Below are 18,008 nucleotides of genomic sequence, written 5' to 3'. Positions count from 1 at the left end.
TAATTTATTTTCCCATAGCCAAAGTTTTGAAATTAACAATTTTCAATCTGGAGGTTCTGTGTATTAAGACATGTTCTGGGGGCGGGGGAGGGGGGGGGAAGGAAACTTAAATCTTCTAGTAATAATATGGATGCAGAAAAAACACGGGAAAGTGGCTGAGCACAGTGGCATGTGCCTGTAACACCACCGGTTTGGGAGGCCAAGGCAGGAGGATTGCTTGAGGCCAGGATTTTGAGGCTGCAGCTATGATCATGCCACTACACTCCAGTCTGGGGTACAGAGCGAGACCTTGTCTCTTAAAAAAAAAAAGTTGGAGGGCCAGGTGCAGTGGCTTGTAATCCCAGCACTTTGGGAGGCTGAGGCAGGAGGATTGTTTGAGCCCAGGAGTTTGAGACTAGCCTGGGCAACAGAGTAAGACCCCATCTATACAGAAACTTTAAAAATTAGCCAGGTGTGGTGGTGTGTGCCTGTAGTCCCAGCTACTTGGGAGGCTTAGGTGAGAGGATCACTTGAGCCTGAGAGGTTGAGGCTGCAGTGAACTGTGATCGCACCACTGCACTCCAGCATGAGCCACAGAGCGAGACCTGTCTGAAAAAAAGGGGGTTGGGGGGTGCGGGGTGACCCTTGTGATCTTTTTTCTGAGCAGAAAGAAATAGCTACCAAGTGGGGAGAATTGAGGAGAAGGGAAATTACATGAAACAACTGTACTCTGACTTTTGCTCACTGTATCGCAAATGTGATCTCTGTAAGTGCCCTCAAACGTTTTCAGTGACCCTCATAGTGAGAACTGTTATCCCTTTCCCCACACTTGTGCCAGAGCCCTGCTGAGATCTGGGTCCCTCTGAAACCACACCAGGGCTGCAGTAACAAAATGACCACCACATGTGAATATATATATATCTATATGTGTGTGTGTATTTTTTTTGTTGTTTTGTTTTTTGTTGAGATGGAGCCTCACTGTGTTACCCAGGCTGGAGTGCAGTGGTGCGATCACAGCTCACTGCAACCTCCGCCTCCTGGGTTCAAATGATTCTCCTGCCTCAGCCTCCCAAGTAGCTGGGACTACAGGCGCCCACCACCATGCCATTACTAGAGACAGGGTTTCGTCATATTGGCCAGGCTTGTCTTGAACTCCTGACCTTGTGATCCGCCTCCCTCAGCCTCCCAAAGTGTTGGGATTACAGACGTGAGCCACGGTGCCTGGCCCACATGTGAATATATTAAATACCATTTAAAAAACCACCACAACCCAGTTATAGAACAGTTCCTTAAGCCCTGTTTGCTATCTATCCCCATGCTCTACCTATGACCCCAAGCAACCAACAGTTTAGTTTCTGTCACCATGGGTTTGCCTTTTCTGGAAACTTCATACAAATGAAATAATACAAAATATCTCTTGTGTCTAGCTTCTTTCACTTAGCATAATCTTTTGAGATTTATTCATGTTGATGCTGTAGATCAATAGGTTCTGTTTTTCTCTTTTTTTTTTTTTTTTTTTTTGAGACAGGGTCCTGCTCTATCACCCAGGCTGGAGTACAATGGCATGATCACGGCTCACGGAAGCCTTGGCTTCCTGGGCTCAAGCTATCCTCCTGCCTCAGCCTCCAAAGCAGCTGAGACCTCAGGTGTGATCCACCATGCCCAGCTAATTTTTTTCTTCTTGAGACAGGGTGTCACTCTCTTGCCCAGGCTGGAGTGCAGTGGTGCCGTTACAGCTCACTGCAGCCTCTCTCTCCCTCTGCCTCCCTGCCTCAAGTGATCCTCCCACCTCAGCCTCCCGAGTAGCTGGGGCGACTAATTTTTGTATGTTTTGTAGTGATGGAGTTTCACCATGTTGCCCAGGATGGTCTCAAACTCCTAAACTCAAATGATCCATCCGTCTCAGCCTCCCAAAGTGCTGGAATTACAGGCGTGAGCCATTGCACCTGGCCAGTAGTTTTTTTTGATTGCCATGTAGTATATTCTTATCCATTCACAAATTGATGGACATTTGATTGATAGCTAGATGTTTGAAATTACTAGAATTTTATGTATTTGTTCAAATAATTGACCTTTGAAAATTGAATTGCTTGCTTTAAGCAATAGAGTTGCAAGTAAGCATTCTTGTGAAGTTTAAGTTCTCCATTCAAAAGTCAAAAATGGCATAGAAACAGAATAAAATTCCAACATTAATCTCCAATTATGTTTTGAAAGAATATGCTTCTTTTTCCTTTCCTTCTCTTCCCTTTCCCTTTCCTTTGTCCTTCCCTTCCCCCTCCCCTTCCCTCCCCTTCCCCCTCCCCTCCCCTCCCCTTTCCGCTTTTCACTTTCACTTTCCCCTTTCCTTTTCACTTTCTCCTTTCCCTCCCCTTTTTCCTTTCCTTTCCCCTCTCCTTTTCCCTTTCCTTTCCCCTTTTCCCTTTCCTTTCCCTTCCCCTTTTCCCTTTCCTTTCCCCTTCCGTTCTTTTTCTTTCCTTTTCTTTTCCCTTCCTCTTTCCCCTTTTCCTTACCTTTTCCCTTTTTTTTAACCCTTTCCTTCCCCTTTTCTCTTCCCTTTCCCCTTTTCCTTTCTCCTCCTCTCCTTTTCTCTCTGCTCCTCCTCTTTCCCCTTTTTCTTTTCCTTTTCCCTTTGCTTTCCTTTCCTCTTTCCTTTCGAAACAGGGTGTTACTATGTTGCCCAGACTGGACTCACTCTTGGGATCAGGTGATCTCCCACCTCAGCCTCCTGAGTAGCTGGGAATATAGGCAGGTGCCACCTCACCTAAGAGTGCTATTTTTAGGAAGTGTTACCTGCTATCACATCTGCTAATTGGTAGGCTGTTGTCCAGTAGGCTAGAAATGTCTGAGGTTAACAGGTTTGCTCTGCTTGTGTCCTTTTCAACTTTAATCTTCATCTTCACCAGGCTTAAAAAATAGACTTCCTCAGAGTTTTAGAGATGTTCTTTCTGTGATTTCATTCTTCCTAACCCTACCAACTAAAAAGATTACCAAGTTCAGTTTTGTTCCAGGGCTTAACATATTATTGATGAGAAGAGGAACCTCAAAGTCTTTAAGCTTTATTTCAGCTAGCCCTTCAGTATGTATCAAGATAAAAGTTCATTTAATTTTAATATTGGAAAAGTCACAATGAAACTGGATTTCCTTAGTGCAGTGGGTTTTAGACTCCTTTCACAGAGAGCCCTTAAGGGTTTATGGAGATGCCCTAAAGCAAGCTTGTCCAACCTGTGGCCCACAGGCTACACACATGGCCCAACAGAAATTCATAAACTTGCTTAAAACATTATGCGGTTTTTTTTTCTTTAAGCTCATCAGCTATTGTTAGTGTATTTTATGTGTGGCCCAGGGAAGCCAAAAGATTGGACACCCCTCCCCTAAGGACTAGCAGGACTGGCAGTCAAGGAGGGGCATTTGTACAGTGCCCAGACCCTCAACCCTTCCTCAACTAAAAGAGTTAAACAATTTAAATAGAGGTGGGGTCTTGCTGTGTTGCCCAGGCTGGTCACAGACTTCTGGCTTCAAGTAGTCCTCCCACCTTGGCCTCCCCAAGTGCTGAGATTACAGGCATGAGCCACCACACCCAGTCTTCTTAAACAATCTGTTTTACCTATGAATTTGCCAATAGGATTTATTGGAACAGAGGGCTTCAAGGGCTTAGAAGTTTGAAGACGGTGTCCTGAGAGGCTATCATTTATTTTTGAGATGGGGTCTCACTCTGTCACCATGGCTGGAGTGCAGTGGTGCTGTCATGGCTCACTGCAACCTCTGCCTTTCTGGCTCAAAGGAATTCTGCCACCTCAACCTCTGAAGTAGCTGGGACTACAAGTGCACACCACCATGCTCAGCTAATTTTTCTTTTTTTTTTTTTGTACAGACAGGATTTCTCCATGTTGTCCAGGCTGTTTTTAGGCAAGAATCTAATTCTTTACTTTTCCTGTCAAAGGAGAGAGTATAAGAAAAGTGGGGCCAGGCTTGGTGTCTCATACCTGTACTCCTAGCACTTTCGGAGGCTGAGGTGGGAGGATCGCTTGAGCTCAGGAATTCGAGACTAGCCTGGGCAACATAGTGAGACTTCCATCTCTATAAAAAATACACAAAATTAGCTGGGCATGGTGGTGTGCGCCTGTAGCCCCATCAGGAGATCTTCGGGCAGGAGGATCTCTTGAGCCTGAAAGATCAAGACTACTGTGAGCCATGACGGCACCACTGCACTGCAGCCTGGGTGACAGAGCGAGACCCAGCTCCGCCCTCTTGCCCCCACAAAAAAAAAAAGATAAATGACACAGGTAGGAAGAGAAAAGGGAGGATGTGCAACAGAAGTTCTGACATAAATCAAGATTATGAAAGGAGTTACGTGGTGTTGAAGAAAAAAGGTAGCCTGACTAATCTCTATCTATCCTTAATTTATTGCAGGTTTCAGCAACATTTGCTGCAAGTTTAGTCACCAGTCCTGCAATTGGAGCTTATCTTGGACGAGTATATGGGGACAGCTTGGTGGTGGTCTTAGCTACGGCAATCGCTTTGCTAGATATTTGTTTTATCCTTGTTGCTGTGCCAGAGTCGTTGCCTGAGAAGATGCGGCCAGCATCCTGGGGAGCACCCATTTCCTGGGAACAAGCTGACCCTTTTGCGGTAAGTTTATACTTTTTCCTTCTCCTTGATAAAAAAGTGCATGATTCAGTGCAGCATTAATATTTTGTTGTGGATATTTCTTTTGGGAAAACATCTTGGGTTTTTCTTTTAACATTTTGAAATGTTTTTCAGAATAGTTTGGGGAATATGAAATAAACTCTAAAGGACAACTAGTTGTCCATGCGTACAGTGCCAAAAGGAATCTCTGCATATTCTTAAGAACAGTTCAGTAGTTTTGACATAAAACCTTATATCAATCAGTCTTTTTCTTGTTCTAGTCCTTAAAAAAAGTCGGCCAAGATTCCATAGTGCTGCTCATCTGCATCACGGTGTTTCTCTCCTACCTACCGGAGGCAGGCCAATATTCCAGCTTTTTTCTATACCTCAGACAGGTAAAATCCTCTTCCACTGAGGTGGACTTTTCCTTCATTTTCCAGTGCTTTATAAAAATACTGAATCTTGAGAGAACTATAATAGTAGTGGCCTTTAAAGATGAGTATCAGTGGGCTTGGCATAGTGGCCCACGCCTGTAATCTCAGCACTTTGGGAGGCCAAGATGGGCAGATCACCTGAGGTCCAGAGATCGAGACCAGCCTGGCCAACATGGCAAAACCCTGTGTCTACTAAAAATACAAAAAGTTGCCAGGCGTAGTGGCGGGCACCTGTCATCCCAGCTACTTGCGAGACTGAGGCAGGAGAATCACTTGAACCCGGGAGGCGGAGGCTGCAGTGAGCCGAAATTGTGCCATTGCACTCCAGCCTGGGCAACAAGAGCAAAACTCTGTCTCAAAATTAAAAAAAAAAAAAAAGAATACCATTTAGTCCACTAGACTTTGCCTCCTGTTGCATGTGGCTGATATTCCTTGTGCATTTCTTATGGGGGTATTTGGTATATTAAGATTTTGGCTTATTTCTGTCTAAGAAAGTTAGTTTTCCCTATCCATATAGGTGGTTTGAGTTTATTTGTTGGTTGTAGAAGTGACGGGATGATTTAACCCCTTCACCTGCTCCAGCTTCTTTGTGATTTGGAGCATATGTAAGTAGAGCAACTAGCCAAAATGAGAGCAAAAACGAGTTTTTTTTCTCCTTGACACTAGTCTCACTAGACAGAAATCAAGCCTTTAACCAATACATGTAAAATGCACAAAATACTGCAATATTTATTTGTAAAATGATTCTGAGTTCTTGATAAGTATCTCCAATGTAGTATATCCACACTGAGGGACCCACCATGGATAAGTAGGCATTTTTAGTATGTTAAGATTTGTTGTATTTCCTCTGAGGAATTCTTTGTTTATAAATGAATTACATTTATTTTTTTCTGGCCCATTTAATGTTAATGTACAAGTAGCTGCATTAGTTTTCTATCTGGTATACATTTGTATTCATTAATGTTACCTTTTCTGGAAACTCTTCTAGATAATGAAATTTTCACCAGAAAGTGTTGCAGCGTTTATAGCAGTCCTTGGCATTCTTTCCATTATTGCACAGGTGAGTTTCTTTTTTTAGTTAGAGTGATGTCGTAGAGTGAGCCTGGCTGGCCATCTAGACTGGGGCCTCATCTAGTGATGGTATCTTGGTGGAATCAACAGAGTCAGCAGTCTGAGGTTGATAGGTTCAGAAATTCAGTTTGTTTGTGTAGCTAGGGTTGATCAAATTTTTGGGACTGACATATATTAATATAGGATATATAAATGTAAAAGCTAGTTTATTGATGTATACTAGGATATATGCCTGGATGATGTTAGAAGTTTCATGTCTGTTAGTCCTTGTCCTATTTATTCACTCATTCAACAGATATTTATTGAATACCTACCGTGTGTCAGGCACTGGGGATACAGCAGTGAACTTAACTAAATTCTTGCTCTTGTAGAGTTTACATTCTGGTGGGATAAGACAGAAAATAAAAACACCAATGTAAACATATCAGGTGTGTTGAGAACTACAGAGAAAAAAGCTAAGGGTCATATAGAGAGTGACTTGGGGGAAAGGTCTTAAGGCACAGGGGGCATGGTTGAGAAGACTTTGCTAATGCAAGGTGACATTTGAGCAGAGACCCAAAGGTATGAGGAACAAGCTGTAGGATTATCTGGAAGAAGAGAATTCTAAACAGTACAAACAAAATTCTCAGGAGAGACTGTAGCTGGCCTGTGTAAGAAACAATAGGGGGCCAGTGCGGCTCCAGTTGAGTGAACAGTTGAGAGCATCTTAGAAACTGAAGTCCAAGAGGTAGTGAGGGAGCAGATCATATGGGACTTGCAGGTCCTCATAAGACTTGAGTAAGATAGGAAGTCATTGGTGGGTTCTGAGCAGCAGAATGACATGAAAGTGTGTATCTTGGCAGCCCAGTTGGGAAACAGTTGTTGTGTGATGAATAAGATATTAATCAACACAGGAATTTGGATTTTCTGAGGAGATACTTCATCCTGGCTTCCAAACTATTTCTGTTTAACAGTAAGAGTGCCAGTTTTCTCCAGTGGCCTCCATAATTCCCCCACATCACAGAACGTCGTCCTCCTTTCTGTGAAAAAGCTCCGCCCCCTTTCTTGCTATTTTGTTTTCTGTTTCCAAGACTCTATGAAGATAATCTAGTCCAAGTTAATACTTTTTCTCACCTTTGATGTAATCTACTAGATTGCAACTTAATTTTATTCTAGGGTATTTTTAATTGATTCTTGGATGGTTCACCATTTTTCGAGTAGGATTCCTTCTGCAGATCTCCTGATTCATTCTGTTTTGGTGGGTTTAGCAACAAATTTCAAATTTAAATCCCATATGCCTCCCCAAGCCTCTGCACATACATATACTTGGTGTTGAGTATTAGTACTGTTTCTGGCTTCAGGTTTGTCCTGAAAATCATCAGTCTGGAAAAACAGTGCATTTAAGTATTCATTCTAGCTAGCCATGAGAAAAGTGCTTTTCAACTTTGGGGGAAAATATACTGTAGCCTTTATATAAAAATGGCTTTAAAAAAAGTTTTTGAGGTCAGGTGTGGTGGTTCATGTCTGTAGTCCCAGCACTTTGGGTGGCCAAGATGGGGGACCACTTGAGCCCAGGAGTTCAAGACCAGCTCAAGCAACTTGGCAAAACCCCATCTCTACCAAAAAAAAAAAAAAAAAAAAGCAAGCCTAGTGTGGTGGTGTGTGCCTGTGATCCCAGCTACTCAGGAAGCTGAGATGGGAGGATTGCTTGATCCTGGGAGGTTGAGGGTGCAGTGAGCCACAGTTGTGCCATGGTACTCCAGTATGGGCAACAGAATGAGACCGTGTCTTAAAAAAAAAAAAAGTGTAAGGAAAATACACAGTATGAGTAGAACTTGATGAATTATCAAAGATTAACCCAACCTTGCAACGGATGTGATCAGCCTGGTCATGAGTATCTTTTTCATACATTGCCGACATTAGATTTGCTAACATTTTGTTTAAGATTTAGATGAACAGGGCAGACTAATACTGTAATGACACGTAAGAGATTGATAGCTATAAGGTCTTAGTTCTGTTTCTTACTTAAATGACCATGGGAGCTGTATGCATCTGATAAATTTAGTCAGTGACACTGCAGACCGAGTGATGAGTGCAAGGTGCTTTTGAGAGTATTTTTCCTCTGTTCAGCAGATGGCACCTGGCACTAGGTTACAAGGTGAAAAACAGTCTCTGAGCGTGCAGAATCTGGCAGGGCAGACAGGTAAAGAAAGGAGAGGGATGTAGTTGGATTTGTATTGGAAAGATCAGTGCAGCAGCAGAGACCTGAAGGCAGTAAGACCGCAAAGGTGCGAGCAGCCCTCCAACCACCATTGCTGATACAGCATGACTGTCACTGTCCATGAGGCACAAGGTCCTTAAGTGACCATTTAGGTATTGGTGCTTATGTAGAAGTAAGAATTAACACTTTATATCATTATGTATGAACCACTACATTATTACATGTATAGCCTCAAAGGTAGAAGAATGATCTTGTATTCTCGTTTATGCAGAAATATACAATTGAGAATGACTTGTCCCCTGCTGATCTCCCAAACCACTGAAAAACCAATGTATTTCTCCTTCCTCTCCAGCAGCAGGGAGCTGCTGATAGCTTTCCATTTGCGCCTGTTTGCTGTATTTCTTACCCGCGTGCTTTTGTTCCTGCTATTCTTTCTGCCTCCCCTTCCTCCACCCTAAGTATCCTTTTTCTGGGTTCCCATGCTAATGTGGGCATATCTCTATCATTGTACAGAATACACTGTAGTGGAGATTTTATCTCTGTTTATTGCCTTAGTTTGTCAGCTCTAGCGGACCTCTGAGTAGATCATGAGGTCAGGATTGTATCATACTCATTTTTGTCACCCTGGCACCCTGAACTGCCAGGAGGTGCTAAACTAAATGTCATTTTTTTTTTCATAATGTTAAAAAAAAAAAACACTTAAAAATTAATAGTAAGCACTTTAAAGTTGGGAAGTGTTATGTGACATTATGGTTATGTAGCTTCTCCCCTAAAATGATTAGATCTGGTAACTAGGTGTGGGCCAACCTTCCAGCAAGAGCCAAGTAGTTGCTGTCCCCTTTGGAACCTTTTCTTTCTGGTTTGCCGGCAGCCCCATTGCTTCCTGGGCACCAAGTGAGTTCCTAACACTTGCGCTAAGTAAGTGTTGACATGAGAACATTGATATAGTTAGTTCTACACATTTCTTTTTTCTCTTGTGCTTTCCTATCCAGCCCTCTCTATGGGGGTGACTCCCACACTACACCTCCAGTCCAGTCCCTGAGCTCCTATATGACACATTGGCTGGGTATCTCAGTCTTAACATGGCCAAAATTAAAATCTGGGTTCCATCTTCTGCCTGCCACCCCTATGCTCCTCATCTCATTCAGTGGCTTTACCACCACCTGGTTTTGGGGGCCAGAGATGTTAGTGACATTGATGAATCCTTTCTCCCTAGTCCATCAAATGATACTTCCTATCATCTCTGTCTCCAAAATACATCTTGAATCAGAGCGTTTCTGATATTCTCCATTAGTAGGAACCCAATCTGAGCCGTGGCCGTATCCTCCATCTGGTCTCTCTGCCTCCATCTTGCCTCACTATAGTTCATTCTGCACTTGGCAGAGTAATTTTTGTAAAATGGAAATTTAATCGCATCTTGCCTATTTAAAACTCACTTTCCTTTGCAACCCGAATAAAATCTAGGCTCCTCATTATGTCATTTTCCTCCACTCTCCGCGTGGTTGAGTGTGTTCTGTTTCAGTCCAGGGCCTTTGCACTTGCTGTCAGCCTTGCTGGGGGTGTTCTCTTTCCCCAGATCTTCACATAACTACCGCTCTCCCCTTATTCAACTTGCACTTCAGAAAGGCCTTCCCTGGATCCTGGTTTAAGCAGCATCTCCATCACGCTGCCCTGTTTTATTTTGTTCGTAGCAGCTACAACCTGGAATATCTTGTTAAATAAGCGGGCTCATGTCCATCTTTCCTCCACGAGAAGGTAGTCCGTGTGTGGATACCTTGGATACTTTGACTTACCTGTGTGTCTTCAGGCCAAGAATAAGAGTTGGTCTTATTAGGAATTTGGCAAATATTTGTTAACAGACTAACCAAAGTTGATGTTAGTGTTAGCTGTTTAATCAGCTGTGCCATCTTGCTTAAGTCATTTAACCTTTGGGACTCAGTGCTGTCATCTTCAAAAGGAGAGTTAAATTAAGGGACACCAAAATTTTTTTCTGTTCAAGAACACTGTATATGTTAAGTATTTTGTTCCATTATTAATATTATTGAGTTGAGAATATTATAACATTTAGAATTATGCATGTTTTCCATAAACACTAAGAACTTACTGGGTGCTGGGGATATAAATGTAAATAAGAGAAAAGTTCCTGCCTTCAAGAAGAAAATCAGTGTTCCCAGTTAGAGTGTTACAAGTATCAGTGTCTTTTAGGGCTTTGGATCACAAGATGGGCTGTAGGGGAAGGAAACCAAGGAGGTTTTCACAGCAGTGGGCCTGCTGCAGTAATTCTGCACATAGGATGTTACCCCAGGCAAGGGGGATTGGTGTATCTGAATTGTTTCCAATTTTAATGACTCATCTCATGGCCTTAAGAAAATATATTCTTGTCCAGGTGCCGTGGCCCATGCCTATATTCTCAGCACTTTGAGAGGCCAAGGTGGGTGAATCACCTGAGGTCAGGAGTTCGAGACCAGCCTGGCCAACGTGGTGAAACCTCATCTCTGCTAAAAATGCAAAAAAAAAAAAAAAAAAAAAAAAATTTAGCTGGGCATGGTGGCACGTGCCTGTAATCCCAGCTACTTGGGAGGCTGAAGCAGGAGAATCACTTGAACCTAGGAGGTGGAGGTCACAGTGAGCCAACATTGCGCCATTGCACTCCAGCCTGGGCAACAAGAGTGAAACTCCATCTTGGGAAAAAAAGGCGGGGGGGGGGGGGGAAGACTGGGCGCGGTGGCTCATGCCTGAGATCCCAGCACTTTGGGAGGCTGAGGCAGGTGAATCACAAGGTCAGGAGTTCGAAACCAGCCTGACCAATATAGTGAAACCCCGTCTTTACTAAAAATACAAAAATTAGCGGGTGCGTTGGCGGGCACCTGTAGTCCCAGCTTCTTGGCAGGCTGAGGCAGGAAAATTGCTTGAACCCTGGAGGCGGAGGTTGAAGTGAGCCGAGATCATGCCATTGCACTCCAGCCTGGGCAACAGAGCGAGACTCCATCTCTGAAGAAAAAAAAGAAAAAAGAAAAGAAAATATATTCTCCAGTTAATGTAATCTATAAAATGGAAATGGGGCTAATAATGCATTCTGAGCCTTTTTTTATTGAACTGGGATTTATTCTTTGAGAACAGCTTTCCACAAAGGGAAAGATACTCATTTCTGTAGATAAGTACTTACTGGCTAGATGCGTTGGTTGAAGGGCTATGAAATGACTGCATTTTATAAGTACCTTTTGGTAATATGAATGATCTATGCTTGAGAAGTCTCAGCTTTCTTAGGCCAGCATTCCTGAAAGAACACGTGTTCCAGGGTACACGGCTGGCCCATGCCATCCTGTACCCACTGAGCTGGGAGTTGATGCTCAGCCTTCTTCACTGCCCTGTCTCTTGGCTGAAGTGCCAGGGATTTCATCATAAGTGAAATCTATTTTTTAACAGCGTTTCTTCCTTGTAGTGCTCATCATCATCTCAGTGAATAATGAGAACAAATGTTTTCTGCTCTGTGAGTTCCTAGAGCCATATAAAGAATCCCAGCTTTTTAGATGAAAGCGTTACCTTCAGGGATGTTCTTGAAAGTAGTTTCCCAGAAGTTCTTCAACTTTGCATTATAGTTCCCTGTTCTTCTGAGACAGTTGGAGGCCACAGAGCTTTGGGTATACTTACAGTTTCCTTTTTCATAATTAATTGAAAGCCAGTCTCTGATATATTCCACAAATAAAATCATTTTTAATTATTTCTAACCCTAATTTGAATCCTAATTATTTCTAATCTTTCTAATTCTTTTTTGTAATATTGGCCGCCAGTTCCCACCCACAAGCCATGGGAAGCATGTGATTTACTACCTTAGAAGAAAGCAACATGATCACACAGATTGCATTTGATTGGGGGCAATAAAAATGGAAAATATTTAGCATACTTATCAGACTGGAAAATAATGGCTTTAGAGTGAAAGGGTGAACACATTTTCTTTTTTTTTTTTTTTTTTTTGAGATTTTTTTTGAGATTGTCACACCAGGAGGCTGGAGTGCAGTGGTGTGATCATGGCTTACTGCAGCCTTGACCTCCTGGGCTCCAGTGATCCTCTGGACTCAGCCTCCTGAGTAGCTGGGACCACAGGGGTGTGCCACCAGCCTGGCTAATTTTTCAACTTTTTGTAGAGATGTGGTCTCCGTATGTTGTCCAGGCTGGTCTCAGACTCCTGGGTTCAAGCAGTCCTCCCACCTCAGTCCCCCAAAGTGCTGGGATTACAGACATGAGCCACTGTGCCCAGCCTAAATGTTTCTTTCAGTTGAAGTTTTTCTCAGCTAACTGCTGGCTCTGGGCGAGTTTCCTTTTCTGGTTTGGTTGCTGAAGAATGTAATTCTACAAGGGAGCCATGCCTTGTGGAACTCAATCTTATACTCACATGATTTAGTGAAAGTCTTACAGAAGAAAGCTTTGAGTTCTAATTGCCCAAAATTCCTTGAAAGAATCATTTGCTTTTCACTGGCATATTTGTGATTAAATTCTTAAATGGCCATCTCAATTTAAAGAACTCAAAACTTACATTTTATGGGTTTTAAAGTGTCAGCCCATCATAAAATAGTGACTTCCTGAATTATTTTTACTTCTTTGTCTATGGACTTACTAGCTATTTTATGTCATATATTAAACACTTTAGTTAGAATAGCAAAAAAAAAATTTCTAATGTTCCCAAATCACTGCTGAATTTCTGTTAACTTTGAAAGAAAAAGGAGGCACAAGAAAACCCACCCACTGATAATATTGTTTATTAACTCTGACTATTGCCAGGCACAATTCTAAGAACTTAATGTAAATATATCTCATTTAATTCACATGACAAGGTTTTGAAATAGGTGCTGTTATCCCCATTTGGAAAGAGACAAAAGTGAGCCTCAAAGTCAAGTGCCTTGCTCAGAGCCACACAAAGCCAAGATTATGATCCAGGCTGTTTTTCTAACCTCTGCTGTTAATTAGTATACTGTATTTCTCCCAAATCAAACTTATTTACTGTTTATAAAAGACATCATGGTTTCAACAATAGATTAACTTAGGTAAATAATATATGGGTAATCATTGTTCTATGTTAGGTTTTCTTTAGTTGTAGAAATAAGCATTTTAGACTAACTTGGACCTAAACAAGCTTTAAGGTTATTACATAATGGGGATCTCCAAATCATTAGAACTTTTGACCCTTCCATTTTCAACTACTGATTTAAGTGGTCCTCAGTAGAAATGTACTGAATAGGAAGTTTTATCTTTCAGTTTTCTAACTCTCTCTCAGTCTGGATCTGTGTCAGCAGAGGTACTTTTCATCTGCTTATGTGACCTGGACCAGTGATCTCAGACATATTCAGGGCAATTATTGCTGAAAATCAGCCAAATTGTGGAAAAGTACCAATAGTCCTTTTATAGTATAGATTGAAAGAAGTCACTTTTAAAAACTTTATTCCGATAAATCTTTTTTTTTTTTTTTTTTTTTCAGACCATAGTCTTGAGTTTACTTATGAGGTCAATTGGAAATAAGAACACCATTTTATTGGGTCTAGGATTTCAAATATTACAGTTGGCATGGTATGGCTTTGGTTCAGAACCTTGGTAAGTATAAATATTTTAATGTTAATAGTTTTAATTTTGGTGTTAGCTCTTCTGTTTTTATTTGCTTCTCAACTGAGCGGTAGACTATAATCTGTCTCATACTATGCTTTTTATCTTTCAAAATGTGTCTGAGTCTGCCACTTGTATATTTATATATTCTCCTAGAATGACTTGAGGATTAAAAAGGTGACCTTTTGTAGCAAAATGACAGGCTGAATTTTTGAATGAGATTATACAGCTTTTGAATCTTTAAGGAGCATTTAATCTAAATCAGTCCATTACTGATTTAGTATGTAATCAGTATAATTAGTAGGAAAAAGTATGTAATCCCATAGCAACAAGGCCCTGAACGTTATTTACATTTTTTGCTTTTCCGGTTAGGAAAAAGAAAGTTGTATAACCAGTGATCATTACTGATAGCAAACCAGAAGTGAAAACAATCGAGTTGTTTTGGTGCCAGCTTCATGCTGTGTCTCAGCTTTTCCTCCCAGTCGGATTTCCTGCGGGGCGTTGAGTAGTGGTGCTTGTCAGGCTGCCCACGTAGATAGTGTTATTGTGCTCAGGCATTACGGGACTGGACTCCATGGTTTGCACTAATATTTCAGACAGCTCACTGCCTCGTCTCTGTTTGGACTTGGATAGGAGTAAGCATCAAGAGTGTGACGATTTGTTTTCCAGACTAGCCTTTGCAAAGAGGTGCTCACAATTGGGGTTACCTAAAACATTTCTTTTAAACATCAAGCCAGGAACATCCAAGTTACTTGTTCTTTACAATTGAAGGATTAGATCAAATCAGCGATATCTTCACACTGAATCACAAATCCATAAGAACTTTGCTAAAGACTTGTTGGCTTCATGTGTTTGGAAATATTTGATGTTTCTTCATCTGTATCATACATTATCCTCAATATAACCTCTCAGCTGCCTGTAGAAATAATACCCAGCACATTTTACAGTTTGGAACATGATATCCCAATTTTACATGACACCCTCACAGCACTCTTGTGAATTAAGTTGCTGCCTTTGTATACAGGGTTAGACTGTTAAGCTACTTGCCCATAGTCACCTAGTAAGCAAGTTCAGTTCTCCTTTTCTCTACAGCCATTTCACAGTAAGAATTAGTTAAGTATGTAGTTTGACTTTCAGGTACAGTGGAGAAGAAGTTACTGTTTTGGTTTTGCTGCTTTCATTGCAGGATGATGTGGGCTGCTGGGGCAGTAGCAGCCATGTCTAGCATCACCTTTCCTGCCGTCAGTGCACTTGTTTCGCGAACTGCTGATGCTGATCAACAGGGTGAGTTGATGGGAACCAGCGATAATTATTTAAAAGTACAGAATGTTCTAATCCTGTGTTCTGTCTCCTGTGTACTGAACATAAGTATATCTTCAGGGTAGAGAATTTTAAAATTGCTTTTGATATAAACAGGAAAAGCAGATTCTAGGGTATTTATCCTTAGGTAGATACATATTCCCTTTTCTCTCACTTAGAATATGTGGCTTATCTGTTCTGTTCTTAGAAAATTTACTGATGAGACTGGGCATGGTGGCTCATACCTGTAATCCCAACACTTCGAGAGGCTGAGGCAGGCAGATTTGAGTTCAGGAGTTGGAGACCAGCCTGGAGAACATAGGGAAGCCCCATCGCTAAAATGCAAAAATTAGCTGGGCAGGGTGACGCACACCTATAGTCCCACTTACTTGGGAGGCTGAGGTGGGAGGATCACTTGAGCCTCAGAGGCGGAGGTTGCAGTGAGCCAAAATCAGGCCACTGAACTCCAGCCTGGGTGACAGAGTGAGAGACCTTGAAAGACCTGTCTCAAAAAAATTTCCTGATGAAGGTTGGCCACAGAATATTAACTAAACATTAAGTTTTTGCTGTGTTGTGCTAGACACCTTGTGGGATATATTTATAGACCTTTTATGAACGTTGTCCCAGCTACTTGGGAAGCTGAGGCAGGAGGATTACTTGAGCTCAGGAGTTTGAAGCTAGCCCAGGCAACACAGCAAGACTCCCATCTCTAATAAAAAAAGAAAATCTTACAGTTTCAGTCATCTGAAGATATGTAGCATAGCAAACATTTTTAATGTCAACATGCTTTTTTTTTTTGGTGGGAACATTTAATTCTTGGGATGCCAACAGATGAGGAATAATTCTTTGAAAAGGATGTTTTTTCCTAGTCATAAGGATACAAGGGGCACTGCAAAACAGTGGCAGTTGTCACTTGGTTGATAAATGAGGGAGAAAAGGCCTATGGCCAAAGCAAGTTGCATTTTAAATTAGAGAAAAGATTCAAAAGAGAAACAAAAATGCTATAAAAACAGTGTTGCCAGGCGCGGTGGCTCATGCTTATAATCCCAGCACTTTGGGAGGCCAAGGCTGGTGGATCACCTAAGGTCAGGAGTTCGAGATCGGCCTGGCCAACATGGTGAAACCTCGTCTCTACTAATAAAGTACAAAAAAGTTTAGCCAGGCATGGTGGTGTGCACCTGTAATCCCAGCTACTCGGGAGGCTGAGGCAGGAGAATCACTCGAACCCTGGAGGCAGAGGTTACAGTGAGCCAAGATCCCATTGCACTCCAGCCTGGGCTACAAGAGTTTAACTCCATCTCAAAAAAAAAAAACAAAGTGTGATTTTGGTTGGGCACAGTGGCTCACGCCTGTAATCCCAACACTTTGATAGGCTGAGGCAGGAGGATCACTTGAGTCCAGGAGTTCACCACCACCCTAGGCAACAAAGTGAGACCTCATTTCTACAAAAAGTACAAAAATTAGCCAGGCATTTGAGCCCAGGAAGTTGAGGCTGCAGTGAGCCAAGTTTGCGCCACTGCACTCCAGCCAGGGCAACCCCCCCACCTTTATTTTTGACTAAAAGGGGTCTTAAGTAGTTGCTTGGGGACAGAGAAATGTTAACATTCGTAGTTGTGAAATCGGGACTGCTTTTTAACCAGCCATGTGTCGAAGGCTGTAATCTAGGACATAAAGTGGTTTTGCCCACTTGTTTCTATGTTAGACCTATACATGGGTACATCCAAGCTCATGTTTGCATAGGACAGCTTACTACACTTTGTAGAGCTGATAGCTTCTAAATATTAATAGCTTCCAATGATATTGCTGTAAATTGCTAGTGTCTGATAAGAACCTTGATTTTAGATTGATTTTATATTTGTACTGGTTCTACGGTAGGGAAAAAATATGTAGTTTACTAAGTGATAATTTGTTTAAACAATGTAGGTGTCGTTCAAGGAATGATAACAGGAATTCGAGGATTATGCAATGGTCTGGGACCGGCCCTCTATGGATTCATTTTCTACATATTCCATGTGGAACTTAAAGAACTGCCAATAACAGGGACAGACTTGGGAACAAACACAAGCCCTCAGCACCACTTTGAACAGGTAATTCTCATTCACATGATCAAATTGTATAGTTCATTTGGCTAGATTAAAAGATACTAGTTTTTGGTCATAAAAACTTTTATGTGAGATTCTATTTTTGACTGAATAAAATGCTTAAAAACCAGAGTTTAAGGGACTGTGTTCTTCTACATACCGCCTTGTGAAAATTGGCTGTGCGTATTTTTTTTTCCGCTTGAGAATGAAAAATTTTAAACAACCTAATTTGTCAATGGCATATGTAACAAACCATTTCTCTATACTACTAGTCTCTCTTTTGAAACTTTTCTAATATCACAGTTCCATATAACTGACTTTTCATACAAAAGGCAGGCTTATGTGCTGGTAAATACCTTTGTTCACTTGTTTGCTATATTTCCCTCCTTTCAACTGAAAATTAATGCCAAACAGTGCTGATCATTTTGGCCAATATTAGCAGCTCATCAGTTTCCTGGCTTATTTAGCAGAGTCTGCACTAATCGTCCAACCCACTAAGACTACTTTTAAATAAAAGAATGTTTGTGGGCCATACACAAATTAAAACTGGCAGTGCAAGCTTCTGCTAAGAATGAATGTAATTTTGGGCTAAAACAAAGGTCTGTTTTTCTTAGTAACCTGTGTTTTTTTTACTTTCAGTCATTTGAAATTATAATTACCTTCTTGAAACAAAGAAATGGTCATTTATTCTGCTACTATAGTAAATACTGTATGCCACCTGAT

General features: G+C 41.6%; 2 protein-coding genes across 3 annotated transcripts in view; one reads left to right on the top strand and one right to left on the bottom strand.

Moving 5' to 3' along the window:
- SASS6 (SAS-6 centriolar assembly protein) overlaps positions 1-18,008 on the bottom strand; it is a 75,740-nt gene that overhangs the window by 5,387 nt on the left and 52,345 nt on the right. The window contains exon 16 of one of the 2 annotated variants that reach the window (XM_031936613.1): positions 6,425-6,491. In XM_031936613.1, the coding sequence (XP_031792473.1) occupies positions 6,425-6,491 (67 nt within the window). Of the gene's footprint in view, positions 1-6,424; positions 6,492-13,759; positions 14,822-18,008 lie in introns of those variants that run through there. The other variant, XM_031936614.1, reaches the window with a different exon arrangement.
- MFSD14A (major facilitator superfamily domain containing 14A) overlaps positions 1-18,008 on the top strand; it is a 47,693-nt gene that overhangs the window by 27,671 nt on the left and 2,014 nt on the right. Inside the window, exons 6-11 of the mRNA XM_023191287.2 lie at positions 4,390-4,608; positions 4,887-5,000; positions 6,028-6,099; positions 13,784-13,896; positions 15,092-15,189; positions 17,128-17,291. Of these exons, the coding sequence (XP_023047055.1) occupies positions 4,390-4,608; positions 4,887-5,000; positions 6,028-6,099; positions 13,784-13,896; positions 15,092-15,189; positions 17,128-17,291 (780 nt within the window). The remainder of the gene's footprint in view (positions 1-4,389; positions 4,609-4,886; positions 5,001-6,027; positions 6,100-13,783; positions 13,897-15,091; positions 15,190-17,127; positions 17,292-18,008) is intronic.

The sequence above is a fragment of the Piliocolobus tephrosceles genome, chromosome 1, assembly GCF_002776525.5.
Source record: "Piliocolobus tephrosceles isolate RC106 chromosome 1, ASM277652v3, whole genome shotgun sequence".
Taxonomy (NCBI): domain Eukaryota; kingdom Metazoa; phylum Chordata; class Mammalia; order Primates; family Cercopithecidae; genus Piliocolobus; species Piliocolobus tephrosceles.
Note: the sequence above shows the minus strand (reverse complement) of the source record. Positions and strands in the feature narration are given on the sequence as shown.